The sequence below is a fragment of the Elgaria multicarinata genome, chromosome 9 (assembly GCF_023053635.1).
Source record: "Elgaria multicarinata webbii isolate HBS135686 ecotype San Diego chromosome 9, rElgMul1.1.pri, whole genome shotgun sequence".
Lineage (NCBI taxonomy): Eukaryota > Metazoa > Chordata > Lepidosauria > Squamata > Anguidae > Elgaria > Elgaria multicarinata.
The window spans coordinates 80,983,576-80,999,936 of record NC_086179.1 but is presented as its reverse complement, the minus strand read 5'-3'; the positions used below and the strand labels follow the sequence as shown (position 1 = coordinate 80,999,936).

At 40.6% G+C, this 16,361-nt stretch overlaps 1 protein-coding gene across 1 annotated transcript in view; it reads right to left on the bottom strand.

Annotated features, from left to right (window-relative positions):
* Positions 1 to 16,361, bottom strand: part of RELN (reelin) — a 352,879-nt gene that overhangs the window by 123,282 nt on the left and 213,236 nt on the right. The window contains 8 exon segments of the mRNA XM_063134189.1: positions 648 to 809; positions 1,442 to 1,675; positions 3,487 to 3,553; positions 4,893 to 5,002; positions 6,039 to 6,167; positions 10,139 to 10,347; positions 12,227 to 12,339; positions 16,143 to 16,294. Coding sequence (XP_062990259.1) covers positions 648 to 809; positions 1,442 to 1,675; positions 3,487 to 3,553; positions 4,893 to 5,002; positions 6,039 to 6,167; positions 10,139 to 10,347; positions 12,227 to 12,339; positions 16,143 to 16,294 — 1,176 coding nt within the window.

The following is a 16,361-nucleotide window of genomic DNA, read 5'->3' as shown; positions in this document are numbered from 1 at the left end:
GGGTCTGAGGTGGGAGTGGGAGGAAGGAGAGGAGGCAGTGGGAAGGAACGGTCTGGAGACCAGTCTGGTGGGCGCACTTGAGGGTCTCGGAGAATGCCAGAGCATCTGCAGGTAGCGCATTGCCAAGCCCTTCAAAAGCGTAAGGGACTTCTAGGACAATGGCAATAGCATTAGCTTGCATGGCGGGTTTTCCGGAGAATCCTGTTGCACAAGCTAATGATATTGGCATTGTGATAGAGATCCCTTATGGTAGCGCAATGTAATTTGTCTTAGTGAAATGTCATCGTTCGATACTGTCCAATGTGATTTACTAACAAGGAAGGGAATCTGCAGAAGTGAAGTACTAGTACATTTTCAGCTTGACTAGCACTCTCATAAAGAATAATTGGAAATGAAACTGAGACTGACTAAAGCTTCTTAAATACAAGTTCTTAAATACAACGGGCTGTGGATGGGAGAACCAACACTTCATAATGGCCCCGTTCAGACAACACGCCAAACCATGCTGCTTAACCACAAAACGGTTAATGGAATGCAATGCATTCTGTTAACCATTTTGTGGTTAAGCAGCATGGTTTAGCGTGTTGTCTGAACAGGGCCAACGAGGGGCATATCTGTATTATTCTCCACTAAACTAATCCATATACCTTGGTTCATGGTAGTTGAGATAGGAATAGTGTTCTAGCAGTTTCCATGTAATCCCATTGTCATATGAATAGTGCAGTAAGACTCCTTCTCCAGGCTGGTCTGGTGCTTTGCAGGTACTCAAGACGGATTTGCTTCCAAGACGTAGCATGAACTGGAGAAATCTAGTTAACAAGGGTATGAATAATTGTAAATTACAATTTATACAGCACTCTCTACCTACAACTGCTGTTTTTTTAATCTTAAAAATCTAGACAAGCTTAGGCAAACAATATTTATGGGGTGTCTGTGTAGCTCAAATTGTTTATTCAGTCAAGCAATGCAATGTGGCATATATTGTTTTAAAATGCCAATCACTATTGCATTCAATTATTTATTAGGAACCGGAGGGGTGGAGGAGATATCGAAGAGATCTAATCAGCTGCCACAAGCTGTCAAAATAAATACAACCTCATAAATAATTAATTAGCACTTGGCTCTGACACTCACTTTTGATATTAATGTCATATGTTTGCAAACTCCAACACACAATACGTAACCCCCCCCCCCCCCAAATGCCTTCAATACTTAGTATTGCAAATATAGCAAAGGGATATATTTTTTAAAAAATATATGAAATGGATGTCAATTAAAATTAAATAAAAAAGTATATTCAGAAACTGGTAACATATTATAAATTTCCTTCTATCAAACAGAGGCTGCAAGTTTTAACTCATAATACATGGGGTTTACTCAAAGGTAAGTGTGTTCAAGATGTAGTTCTAACTTCGACTTGTTTCCGTTCATTCTTCTTTACCTGGACTGTGAGCTGTCAAGGAAAGAAGTGATAAGCTGGCGCCTCCCATCTTTGCTAAAGACCAAGGCTTTGCCACTTGCTAGAACTCCACAACCAAAACTGACTTCAGCACCACGGATAGAGTAAAAATTGTGATATGAAGAAAGCCTAGAATTGCCAAAACTCTCAGAGATAAACATGGGGAAGGTCTGGGAGGCCATTTCACACGCAGGTCCTGAAAAGCCAGGATCACATCTGTAATAAAAATGACACAGAGACATCTTAAGGCCAGCTAAATATGATAAAGATTTTGGGAAGATCAAGTTATGGATAAATTTAGAAGTCTCCAGATGTAAAAACCGTAAAACCATATATATTTTAAAATACCTATCTAATGTCTCTCTTCAGCTTTAACTCTCCCCAAATATTTTTTAAAAGCACATCCAAATAGTCTATAACTAATTATAGAAATTAGTGTCCTACTCCATGACACTAAACTTACATACTTGGGAGAAAGAACGATTTATTTCAGTGGGATCTGCCTCATCCAGACTGTGCTAAAGGAGTGCAAGAACTCCCAGACTTCAAAGAAACCTGGTAACCTACTATAAGCATAAAAAGAACAGTGAAAAGAAACCAGGTCAGTAGTAAGGCAGACTCTGTGTGTGTATGTGTGTGTGCGCGCATTTGTGTATGAGAGAGACAGAGAGAGAAGACATGAAAGCAGGAATCCTCCATGATTCCCCATCTATATCAACCTTGTGCATACATATCAAAGTAGAATGGGTTGGACTGCCCAGTCCGAACTAGAAATATTTTAACAGGATTTTACTACCGTATTTCTTCGATTCTAAGACACACTTTTTTCCCCATATAAACATCTCTAAAAACGGGGTGCGTCTTAGAATCGCAGGTGCGATTATTATTGTTAGAATCAAAGCTTTTTTTCTGTTGGTGGTGCTGAAATTAGTGTGCGTCTTACAATCGATGGAGTCTTACAATCGAATAAATACGGTATTAAGTTTACAAGTCCCCTTTCTCTCCCTAGTAGTAACAGAGCAGCCTTTCTTCTGAGACATATATGAGAAGTTTCTTGCTTTCTTTTTTAATGGGGGGGGGAACACCCTTTCTGCTGCTGATCAATAACATCTTAAAATATGTTTCAAATTACAACTATCAAAAGTGAAATGAAGTTTACTTAAGCTAGTAACTGTGGACCCACAAAATATCAAGAAATATGTAGCTTTTAAAAGTTAACAGGACTTGGGGCAGTATCTGATGCTCTCACAACACTAGCACTAATGATATTTGGCTATTGTAAACCAACATTAACACAGCGTCATTAGCGCTTGCTAGGCAAGAGCAAAAGCAATGATTTGCTGCCGAAATTCAGGGGAAAATCGCTGCTTTTCCCCTTTGCCTAGTGAGTGCTAATGATGTTGCTTTATGACAATATTGGATACTGCTCATGGAAATTACATGTGGTAAGTTCTATTGGAGGGGTGGGGGTCTATAGTGTCTCTATATTTTTGTATGCAAAAAACAAACATCTTACATCTTACTGCTCACTACAATGAGAATATACACAGATTGAAGGATAATATCTCCCTATAAACCAGGGAAGATTGTGCTGCACTCAGGCTGCTTGCTGGATTCTGCTGTTCTGTCCAGGGTAGTAAGGAGGAGTGTTTCCTTCCTTCATTTGAAACAGGCCAATTGAGAAAAGAAATATCCAGAGTTTGGATATTATCCAGCTGATAATTAGAGTTTAAGAGACGCCCCTACCCTACCCCATTTAAGGCTGTTGTGTTAACTTTAAATGCCTGAATAACTTAACGTGAGTTGATGACTGAATAACTTAAGAACCCTGGAGCTCTCTGCTGTCTGTAAATGAGATAGATCTGGTCTAAGAGAGACAGGAGTTCTTCAGTTGACACTTTTAAAGGATCCTATCTATGCTACCATGAGGAGGCGCAATCCCAAAGGACAGACCTCCCTGCAGCCTAGGGAGAGACTATACCTAGAAAGCATATATAACGTGACCAATGATTTATCATCAGACTTACTTGCAACCATTTCTGGTGCATTGTCCTCGCCCTGAGCAGAATTTGAGGCAAGAAGGCCCAATGTAAACTGCAGAGAATAGAAACTGATTATACTAAAGTTTAAATTCAGAGCCAAAAAAGAAAAACAAACAAGATACAGGCACACAGACTTCATAATATCGAGCAAGATTGAAATATTTACCTTTAATCCCAACAATACGACTACATCTATACATATAAAGCTGAACGTATGGGCGTGTGTTTGTGTGTCTGGAAATTCTGACCCACTTCCAGACGAGCTAGAAACTTAAAATTTTGGACACTGATAGGTTTTGCTGTACAATCAACCAGAAAATTCAAAAAATTGCATTTTTTCTGTTTAAGTGTTCAGAAAAAAATAAAAACAAATTTGAGGCTTTGGCAGCCATTAAGCCTACAACTCCCAGAATGCCTTGGCTGGAATGGCAGACTTACCAGGAGCAACATGGTGCTTGTGGTCTCACCGCTGCTGATTTTGGAGGATCGCCCACCAGACTGCACGAGACCCTGCATCCAGGCTGCGCAAGACTCTGTGAGTGCCCCACAGCTGCCCACATCCCCTGACTGCTTCTTGCTCTCATGGGACGTGGTCAGCTGCATGGCACTCACACACCCCACAGGGACCCATGCAGGTTCTCACGCGGGCAAGTGGGGGATCCTCTGAGATCAGTGGTGGCAAGGCCATGAGTGCCATGTCGCTCCCAGTAAGTCCAAAATAATTTCAAGTTTCTACCTCAACTGAAAGTGGCTTAGAATTTCCAGACATAGGAACAGACGCACATATGTTCTGCTTTATATGTATAGAAAAATGGATCCCACATTGCTAATATTGCCATTATCACAATCTGCTGTTAATGAGTTAATGTCTAATGACTATCTTTCAACAGACCACATGAGTAAATTCAATTAAATTCTAGCAGCGCAAACTGAATTTCAACCCCAAGAGGTTTTATTAATATGGAATCATTTTGCTGACATAATTCCCATTGAAAGGAATTCCTGACATTTTTTTTAGCATAACAAAAAATACTAAATTAAGGGAGGGGAAAGACTCCTACCAACTTCAAGATTATTAACTCTCAGAGATATATGTAATTTTTAAAGTAGGGCCTGGACAACGCTGGGTATATCTGCTAGTGTGTATATATATTGCCTGTTTTAATGCAACACATTATATATCATAAGATTCTGCCACCAACTTAGATTGGGAAATTGTCATTTAGCTTCTCTTAAACAATAAAGCATATCTAGGAAAGAAAGAGCGCTTAAGAAACTAGAATCACAGGCAGGTTTATCATATAGACAAACATAAATACATTTACAGAAAACAGATCACAGATATTAAGCCCTACTGAAACACAATTATGATGGCAATGAACGCTACTAACTGTTGTCAATTGCCCACATGTTTCCAAGGATTGGGCCCGTTTGTCTCCATCGAATCCTGGTATCTCTGGTTAATGCTGCATTTGGAAGGGGAATGGTTATTCGGTTCCACCTGAAACAAACATATGAGCCCTCATGCTTTTAAAGTTACAAGTTTTTTTTTAAAAAGTGGTGAGCTTATACCACGGGTAGGTGCTTCATTTACACAACAGACAAAACATGTGACACCATTTAAGGATCACACTGGCTTAAACTTTATGCGAATGTGCAGTGGATATAAGCATTATAAGTCGAAATGCGTGGAACTGCATTTACACATACTCCTCCCCTATTATCCTTGTCTCACCCTTTTCTCACTCTCCCCTCCAACAATCTAAATTTAGCTTGTAAGCTCTCTGAAAAACCTGATTCTCATGACGATTTCCCCCTTCTCTCTGCAGCCCCCACAAAAGCTGTTCCCGAGGGTCAGAGGATCCTCCAAAACAGCATGTGAAATGGTATTGGGGACTGCAAGAGGAACTGACAAAAAATGTCTTTCTTCTTCCTCCAGCAGGAATTTCTGCTTGGTCCCTTCTGCAAACAAAGAAGCTCTTCTGTTTGCAGAAGGAGAAGGCTTTTTTTTCTTTTCACCTGAGCATTAAAACCCATAACGTTCAAGGGAAGAAGAAGAGATTTATAACAAATACATATTATACTGGGATTAACCCATGCTTGGAGAAGCCTTAATGACAGCTTTGACTATTGGGTGGTACACAAATGTAAGAAATTCTTCATAAAAGGCTTATTTTATACTACCAGTGTACCTTTTTTTTTACTGCTTAATAAGGACTAAAGTATAGCCTTTTACATTCGAATATGTAGATGTGGTTAGCCATAATCAACAATTTGGGCTTGACATATTCTTAAAATTGTATAACAGATGCATGAAGAATGTATAAATAGGTCTATCAAATCATTTTTCATGCCTCTTGTTCCTGAAAACAGAAGGGTGTCCTTTACACAATGAAAACAACTGAGGTAAATAACATTAATCAACATAATGTAGCATCTTCAACTGCTACGTTCTCTCTTCTTTGTCAGAGAGAAGAGGTAACATGGGGGCATTATCTTCACTGCTTTTCAGAGTCATGAACAATTTGCTCCCTTACCCACTGTAGTTTTCAGAGGCATAGACTGTGCTGTGAGGAAGGTGGGACCCAGCGCATATCTCCGGCAAACATTCTGAGTGAAGTAAGGACCAGGAACGACCATGGTTGGTAGAGAATTCCAAACTGACACTGGCAACACAAAAAACCAAAGAAATAAAATAGAGCTATTCATCCCCCACCCTACCTGAGACTAAATGTGATAAACTGGCATTTGTAGCAGGAACTAGAAAAAGCTTTACAATCATGGCTTATTAAATAATTGATCCTCCAGATACTGAAGTATGAAATGCCTCAGAGTGCCGAACATTCAAGATAAAGCAGACATTAAGCACAGTGCGCTAAAAGACAAGATAGTAACCCATGTCAGAAAGTGTTTAGCTGATGGGTGTGAGGGCACTGTCTGCAGGCCTTACTCACCCAGCAGGCTGTTATTTTTACATTGGGTTTAAAGAGGATTGATGCAGTATTGATGTGTCAAATAAGAGTCAGACTAAAGGGAAACTGAGAGGAAGGGCTTGTGTGCTCCTCCTGCTAATAGGTTTCTCAAAACATTTTGTGGACGGGTCAGTAGGCTGAGTTGGGGATTGAGTTTGGTTATTTATATTTCATAAGTTCGGAACTGGTTGGTATAAAAGGCCAAGTTCTGTACGCATGTTATATTCCACAGAAGTACAGAAATATAGTAGACACATGAGCATAGCTGTCTTCTTGATCAAGAAAATATATAGTGAAACCATATAGTGAACAGTCTCCTCCCAAGTAGCCAGGAAGTTCTCCTCCCAAGTAGCCAAAAGGCATATTCTGCTATGGGGAAAAAGTCTTGTTCTTGTTTAATCTGCAGAGAGGTTTGCGGGACACCATCCTGTGTAGGTGTGGATTTGGAGGGGGAGGAGTAAACGAATAAGCAAGTGGCGTGTCGCCCCCTGGGGCAGGTATGTGTGGGCATCTGGAATGGGTTTAGGGTTGGTGAGCATTCACAGGCACCGTTGTGGTGATAGGTAATACCTGAGGCTTCCAGCTGTGAGTTTTATGGCCTCAGCTGGATAAGGGTTACCTTTGAGGCCAACCCTCCTCACCCAGTCTGAGCTTTTCAGTGTGTGTGTGTGTGTGTGTGTGTGTGTGTGTGACACCAGAAGGCCTACCTACCCCAAGAGAAGAAACCTGTGAGGTGGTGAACTGGCAGGTGCCACTTCACAGGCAGTGCATGTCTTGCCCAATTATAATGGACTGCATATTGGCCGAGAGTTGATGCCCGCTTAGGCCTCACCCTCTACTGAACTTGAAATAAATGTGGCCCTACTTTAAATCCACCTCTGTGTCTCGCCTCGTTATTTCCCATCCTCCACTTAACCGCAATGGAACTGCTCATTCAAAAAGTCTTTCATCCCTTGCATAAGGCCTATTAAGGACTGATGGCAGTTTCTAGGACCTATGAAACAGACTGCGGATATTATGGAGAAACTTTGCATATGTAAAGATTAGTGACCCAGGAAAATAAGCATTACCTCCATGAGATAAGCCTGAGCGTTACTACAGTAGCACAGAACAATGGAAACATAGCAGGGTCAAATATGTGATATTCTTGACTCCCTTTGAACTGGCATTCTTCTTTTAGGTGTGTCCTTTCAACATGAACATCCACACCCCTGAACTAGTTCCATTATTTCACTGCCACTCATTATTTTAAAATTAAAACAGTTTCAGTTCATACATTTGGATGAAGCATAAGTCTTCTTACAGTCTGTGAGTTTTCAAGCAATTTGGAAAGTATTAACAGAAATTTACTCTTTTGAAAAATGGACACGTATAATAATTTAAGCAGTGCAATTTAATTCTAATAGCCTAATTTTAAGTTCTGCAAATGAAGAATTAAAACAAATTAATAATTCATCAGCCTTGCACTAAATAGTCAGAACATAGCTTATTCAATTCAGAATAATTTATTTAGAATATGACTTGAAGAATGTCTTTCTGCACAGTCATTGTGTGTGTGATATTTTAAATTCATGTTAAACAGTTTATGAGGCTTCACTGACTTTACTTCAGATGAAATTATAGGGATACCTTGGAGGACCATATTCACTTCTTATATGCTATATGAGTCTTCTACATTCCCAGTTATGACATGAAAGTGCTATTATAAATAATGCTTCTGCGGACAAGGAGATGTGCACTGCCAAATTATTTTTGAAATGCAGATGAGGTTTGTGGAAAGTTAGCAGCTCTCTAAAACACACACACCCTACTTCTTATATCTGAAGCACTATATGAGTTGAAAGAAGAAAATCTTTCAAAAGAGATCAAAGTCTGTACTGCAAAATCCCACTATGAAGCAGAAAATGATGCTTATACATGTACCTTAAAAGAGAACTTTCTTTTAAAATGATTGTTCTAAGGGCCAAAACAGATATTACTTTGAATGTACCTTAAAAGAGAACTTTCTTTTAAAATGATTGTTCTAAGGGCCAAAACAGATATTACTTTGAATGTGTGTCTACCAGCTATACCCACCCCATTTTTATTATGAAGTAGGCACATGGCCCCTGATGCCAATCAGGATCCTAGAGTGATGGGTAGAAGGACTTTTAAGATCTGTACTATAGGCCCCTTTCAACTCTACTATTCTATGACTCTACACCAAGCAGGATATTCCACTATGAAAGCAGTATGAAAGAGGTACATAAAAGGCAGGAGCCACACACTGCTTTATAGCTGTATTGAACTGCACTGCAGGATCTGCACTACTGTTTTATAGTGGTACTGAAGTGCACTGACAACTGTTGGGGCCCATCTACACCAAGCAGGCTATAATACTATGAAAGCGGTATATGGTATGAGTCAATGGGCCCCAACAGTTGTCAGTGCATTTCAATACCGCTTTAAAGCAGTAGTGTGGCTCCTGCCTTTTATTTAACGCTTTCATAGTGGTATATACGGCTTGGTGTAGATGAGCCCTATGACTCTACTCCAGAAGTAATGTCAGTTTTGATACTAACTGTATGTCTCTACTGAGTACGCTACTAAAATGCAAAAAAAATTAAGGTCTCTATCCTATGCTCTACTGCACACCAGCTGCAGGACTCATGCATGTATATATTTAGAACACATATACAAGCGTGTAAATACATGACTAACTCTAGAAAATGGCAAGATGTGGTAGGTGCCAGGGGACCCATGGAGGAATGTCTTCAGAAGTTGACCTCAACCAGGCCAGTGGGGGCTCCTGATCTGGCTGACTAGTTCCTTCCCCAGGTCCCGTCCTCTCTCCCCAAGCAGGGAAAAGCTCTTGTCTCCAATCACAACCTGATTGGAGATAAGAGCTTTTTCCTGCCATGGTCCCCGTTCTCAGTGTAGCAAGGAAAGGCTGCGAATTTCCTACCATGGGAGATCACTTTGCTGCACCATACAGCATGAAACTTCAATGATCTGACCATGGATAAAGACAGCCATCTTTCCTTCCACGGGCAGTTTTCTACCTTTCCATATGTTGTGTGTACATGTATGAGAATGGGATGGATGGATGGAGTGTGTGTGTGTGTTGTGTGTGTGTGTGTGTGTGTGTGTGTGTGTGTGTGTGTGAGAGAGAGAGAGAGAGAGAGAGAGAGCATGTCAGCAATGGAAGTGGCCCCAGTTTGGTCTGTGGCGCTGCACACTGCTGGCACGTAAGTCTACATACATTAGAATCTTTAATCATATCAAGTGGACAGCTATCCAATGACAGGACATACAGTCAATGGACTGCATTTTAATCAGAAAATCTAAACAGCCTTTCATGTATAACTACTGCTAGACTTTTATTCTGTCCAAAGGGAAGCTCTGTGAAGGTCACTCATGCTCAACAACAGCAATAGGCCCACTGAAATGCATTCCTATTTATTTCATTAATTATATTTCAACTGGCTTCCCAATATTATAATTATGTCAGTGGCAAGCAACACATTGTGCAAAGTCTTCTCACAAGATGCAAGTTTATTTAACACTGCTTCCTTCCTTTTGTTTCACAAAATAAAGAAAACAAGTCACGTTTGTATAAAAGCTAGAATGTTTAAAGCACACACCAAACAACTACATAAGAATGTTGTAAATTTAAGTTGCACTACCTGTTGCCTGGTTGATGGGTTCCACAACCCAGATTGATAGAAAACTGGATCATATGAGTTACAGTGGAAGGGAGCACTGGCAGAACATGGAAATAGTCCACTGCCCAGACATTTCTGTTATGCCCTTGATGATTCTTCTGCTTGAGGCAGAATTTGGTAGCTGGAGTCTGAAGCTCTGGACTGATGACTACCGAAACTAAAGATGGAACCTTCAACAGAAATCAAATTAATTACATTTCTATATCATATTTTTATGGGGTTTTTGTTTGGTTAACTGCCTTGAGGCTGTTGTGAAAGGCATGATGTATAATATAGCAATCTCAAGTGGGGAGTGGGGGGGGGAGGGAAAGCAATGTAGCAGATTTTCTGCTATTACCAAAGCCAAGCAAGCTTCTAAACCCGGGCATGTCTCTGTTATTTGGAATCCCACCCCTCAAAACGTATGGGGGCGGGAATTAGCCATTCGAAATCCTGCATCCTCTTGGGAGAACAATGGGCTTTGGTTCCAATGGATCCAAATCGGCTCCTGCCCCTCACTCAGAAGGCTCCATTTTGAGGCCTTCCACCAGCAGGAACACCACTGGTAGTAGATTTTCACTAGATGAGATTTCTATATGCATAACTGAAGCCTCTGGGGTAGATGACACCCCCCCCCCCATGGTGAAGCTTTGCTCTGCTGGCAGAAGTGCACATCTGCTCCCCTCCTAACTGTCTCCAGCTAGTAGATTTGAGCGCTAGGATTGCTCTGTAAGTATGTAACGTAAGGGTATCATTTCAAAAAGCAATAGCAGTTACTTTGGAAACTCTTTTCAATTGTTGTATATTAGTCACCTTAAATTTCTTTTGATTGAATTAGGACAATATGTTAGTTTAGATGTATGTACACAACCAATGGAAATGAGTTTCAGAGCCATTTCCTCTCCCCAAAGAACTGTGGGGATTTTGGAACCGTAGTTCTGTAAAGATAGGCTAGGATCTCTAACAGATCATCAACCTACAATTCCAATATCAAACTCATCAAACTACAATTCCAACATTTTAATGTTGGAGAAGCCATGACAGTTAAAGCTAGTATAAAGCTGATATAATTGTGTTGTGTAGGTGTGCTCATAAAATTAGAAGAATTTTTCCAACACTGACTGTCATAATAGAAATGTATTTTGAACTCAAGGCAATCTGGCACAGTCTAATCACAGGTAATCTGAACAGCATTATTAATATCAGCTCTCTACAAAAAGTCACTATTGCCTCAATTTTTTAATAGATAATGGGCCTGTTCAGAAGACACCTTAAACCATGGCTTTAACCATGGTGAATAAGGCTTTTTGCTTTTTTTGTTTAAAGCCATAGTTTAAGGTGTCTTCTGAACAGGGCCAATTTGTGGCAATTGTATTAATAGTGGAATATGGAGAAACATTTTTGCAAGTACCACAACGTCCATAGCTATCCCATAGCTAATTTACTTGAGGCTGCTTACAATCTTCATCTTCACCATCATCATCATCAACAACAACAGCAGCTGACATTTGAAAAACTCGTTTCTATTAAATTGCAGTGTTAGCTTTGAAATCTATGGCGTGGATGCTAACTTCCCTCCCGTGAATAGATCAGAGTCCTTGTTCATAGAGGACTTTCCCACTTCGCTGTTCCCTCTGCAGGCCTTGATAATCTGTTTTCCTGGGTAGGAGGGACTATTGGGAATGGTGTGGGATACAGTGCGGGAGGCTGCAGGTGGACGCGGGAGTTGGCAGAAATCTCACTCCCCTCCCTATTTACGTGAATGGAAGAACAACTAAGGATCTAGAAGATCTTTCAGTCCAAGAGCTGAATTCCATTTTGGAGAAGCTCTCAGGGACTGAATTCTAGTGGGGGGCAGAGTCAACCCCCTCCCCTTAAAGCTCTAGCAGTCAGTAACTAAGCTTTAGAGGAGACATTTTTAAAATGGGAAAAAACTGCATAAAATCTGGGAAACCACCCAACAATCGGAAAGGGGTCCAATTTGGCCCCTGGGCCTAAGGCTCCACACCCCTGCTCTAGACCTTTGGCACCGATATTGTGATATCGTCAGGATTTGTTTCGAGCACTTACCCTGTAAGAAGCGTAGGTCATTGTATCCAGATTTAGATGATCCTTTTTTCCTTCAATCTTTGCATACAATATTACATCATTTTCATGGGCTTGTCCAGCATCACAGCTTCCACCTGTGACAATGTACATATTTGGTGGAAATAGCTATTTAACATTCATTTATGTTTTAAAATGCAGTTACTTTAATCTCTAACAATTATGAAAATGCCTGTCACCAGACCGCATTAAGCTGATATGTTTCAATATTAGAAACAAAAGTTGATGCTTCTGTTGTTGTTGTTATTATTATTATTGTTATTATATTATTATTTATTATATTTATATAAAGCCCCATAGCCGAAGCTCTCTGGGCAGTTTACAAAGCTCAATTTTAGTTCTAACTGCAAATGCAGCAATAGAATGCACAGTACAAAATTTTGTTTAAATAAATAAACACACACACACACACACACACACTGACAAGCTTCTAATTTGCTTCCTGGAACTGAGTGTTTCAAGCTTTTCTTTGTAACCATAAATAATATAAAGCTATGATTGTGAAAAGCTAATAGTGATCTAGACACTATTTAGGAATTTAAGAATTTCTTATACATAGGATGTGAAATCTTTCCAATTATTTCCACAAATATTTCCACCTTGGCACCAAGACACTTATCCACAAAGGAGGGTCTTTGATATTCACAAAAAGAAGATATATATATATTACATTATTTGGATTGATTAGTTGCATTTTCAAAGCATACTGCATATATCCATTACTTCCCACTCAGAAGAACAAACCTGGCTATTGTGCACTAATCCACAATTTTAAAAGTACTTATTCAGACTTTAGCTTCTCTGTGAACTTAAAAGTAATGAAAACTACTATATGAGGACAAGTAGGAAAGATGGTACCTTCCATATATTTGGACTACAACTTCCAGCATTCCTGACCATTGGAGACTACGGGCATGTCTAGACCTCCCGCATTCTTGGAGGGAGGGGGAGTATCTTGTGGTATTCTGCTCGCGAGATCCTCCCCCCTCAGTCCACACGCGGCGAGCGATGTCCAGGGAGGAAGCAGGATGTCGCGCCTGCCATTTTGGTTTTTTTTTAATTTTATTTTATTGAAGATGAGTGCACGAGTGCTCCATTGTAAAGGTAATTTTTTTTTAAAAAAAAAGAGACCCCGCTCCCAACCCCAATGGGCACGGAGTTCCTGAAGAGCTCCGTGCCTGGCTCCTTGCGTTTACTCGCAAGGAGCCGGGACAAAGCTGGAACGGTGGCCCACACATCCTGCAGTCTCGAGATGATCCTGAGACCATGGGAAAAGTCGGGATTATTGTCCCAGTTATCCCAGGGAAAGGAAGGGAACATCCCTCCCTGCCCCTGGGATCCCCTGTGCATCATGTGGATGCACAGGGATGATCTCGGGGCGATCCCTGGGATAAACACTGGTGCAGACATGCCCTAGATTTGGGAAGACTGATCTACCCTTTAGAGAAATCAGCATATCAGCAGCAGTAACCTTGTTGGAGCCCTATCAGTTCAGATTGCATGCATGTATGTTCCCCTATATTAAAAAAAAAGTCTCCCTCCATGTAGAAAAGTAGCATATAATCCAGAACATTTCATCCCGATATGCTGGTTTCCTACATGCTGAGAGATTTTTTTTCACACAGGGTAGCATTTAAGTATCCAGTCTCCAATCTGCAAGATGAAATCATACAGTCCCAACATGGCTGGACCATACACTTGTTGCATATGTAGCTCAGCTCTTCTACTTTTAACTCAAATAAAAATAAAAACCCATCCTCTCTTTTTAAAGCCACCATTTCCTCTCATTTGAATATCTAACCAAGTAATTTTCACACCATTGATGTTTTCGGTGTGATCACACAAGTTTACAGCCATTCTTGCTGAGCCAACAACTTTGCCCATGAGTTCAGAAGGTTGACAAAAGTGCCTTTCCTGTTTTTCATGCAGGTGTGGCTGTCCTGGAAATACAGAACTCTTCCTTTCCTGTGCTTTCTTGGTACTTTATACAGCATACAGGAGATGTGACTATTCAGAGTGGTGATCAGAGGACTTCCACTTCAGTAAGAAAGGCTGTGTTTTTTTCCTTCTTGTTGACATAAAAGACTGCTTCACTGGCAAAGCAAATTCATTTTCTGTTTCCTTTACTGTCTTTCCATTTCACATTAATTAACACAGTGTTGAAAGAATAAGCTCCACATACAGTTTACCCGATCTGTGGAGCTTGCAAAACAACATTCCTGGAAAAAGTGTTTGAAAGGAAAAGTGCATCGTTTTTCCAGAGTTATTTAATATTTTTTTCTTTGTTTGTGTAAATGTTGGTTCCCACTGCCAGAAAGATTTATGAAATTCCAGTGATTATAGCTCACCTATTTAGGGAGGCAGATGGTTCTGCTTTTGTAGCTACCCACCCTTTGCTAGCCCATCTTCTAACTTCACAAGAAGTTACTCAAGATAAAATTCCTCCATCTGTGGAAGGCTCATAAACAGTCTTCCAAAAGCATTTCATCGGGAAGTAGCATGGAATACCTTTGTGTCTGTTTAGGTAGCTATTAATACACTTCTGTGCACCTAGAAGTTTCTTCCCACTTTTCCAATGGGACTAGCTAGAAGGCACACATTTACAAACAATGTTACTTACATTTTATATCCCACCCTTCCCCCAAGAGGCTCAAGGCAACATACTTTGTTCTTCCTTCACCTATTTCATCCTCACAACCAGATGGTAAGTGGTCAAGGTCACTCAGTGGCACAGTTAAGACAACAATGTGACTCCCCACACAACATGTTCTAACTCCACCGTCGTGTGACTGCGGGTTGAGTAAAATCCATCGTGATGTTTGATTGACAGTTCCTCCAACCTCTCTCCTCCCCCGGTCCTCCTGATGGTAGCCCATCAACCATTGCTGCAAAAACCAAAAACAATCTTGGCTGCTCTCCTAGAGCGGCACTTTCTCGTTTTGCTGCTCTTGCTAGGAATTCTATAGCCAGTGGGAAAAGTCAACTCAATGCAATGGAAAACTTCACGGAGCCTGCAACACAATGGTTGTGCAGGAACTCTCAGTAAGTTTTTTGGCTGAGAGAGGGTTTGGACCTGCATCTCCTTGGTCCTAGTCTGACACTTCAACTACTACACCACGCTGGTGCATCAAATCACAGATGTTTTCTATGTCATCTGTTTCTCACTGACATCATATGTTTGGTTGGTGGAATTCATGGTTGACTTTCCATTAATTCTGTTGCAATGCCTAGGTTGCAAAACACCTACCCCCAAAAGATGTCCTTCCACTCAAAGCTCAAGACCGTTTCCTCCCTCTAGCTGTTTGGATATTTAGTTTGCTTTTCTGCCTGATTTCCTACTGCTCATATTTCTCCTACCCTGATGGAAATGTAGCAGTTGAAGCAGCAACAGAAGCTGGAACTAGATTCTATGATAAATACAGGACTGTCACTAAAACCAGCAGTCCCATGTCCAGTTTGTAGTAAAATTTACTCAGATCCTGAAGTCATCCCATGATACATATCTTTCCCCTGCTAGCCAGTGATGTAGGGTGGGGTGGTAAAAGGAATGTTTTATTACATATTATGCAGGTGATGAACTCAACACAGGGCTGCTATTTCCAGGGGCATTTCCATGTTTCTTGTGAATCTTGTTCTATCCAAAGTACAGATAACGTAGTGCAAGCAATTCCTGGCAAAGGTATGAGTAATATCTGATAGTGAGAAAGTATAGGGAGGAAATCCTGCCAAGCAAGAATCACTGGTGGCTGGGCTAGTGGAGGTTGAATGCCTCACAGACTCTTAAAAGGACGGGTACTCAAACAGAAGTCCTGATTATAACATAATTACCTTCTCTGATCCTGTGTGCGTATAGCAAAACATGATAGTGGCACCCACTTACCCATACTGAAATAAAATCTCAGATTCCCATAACCCGTAGTGTCCATATACGGAGTGCATAATTTTCTCTCTCCATCTCTGAGGAACACAGCTGATGAACCTGATTCCAGGGTTCCACATTCAGTACCAATGACAGCTCCAGCTATATCCCACCTAAAGACATGATCCAAAATGGAAGAGACATAGCTATTTCACACATTATGTAGAAACAATCTTGGAT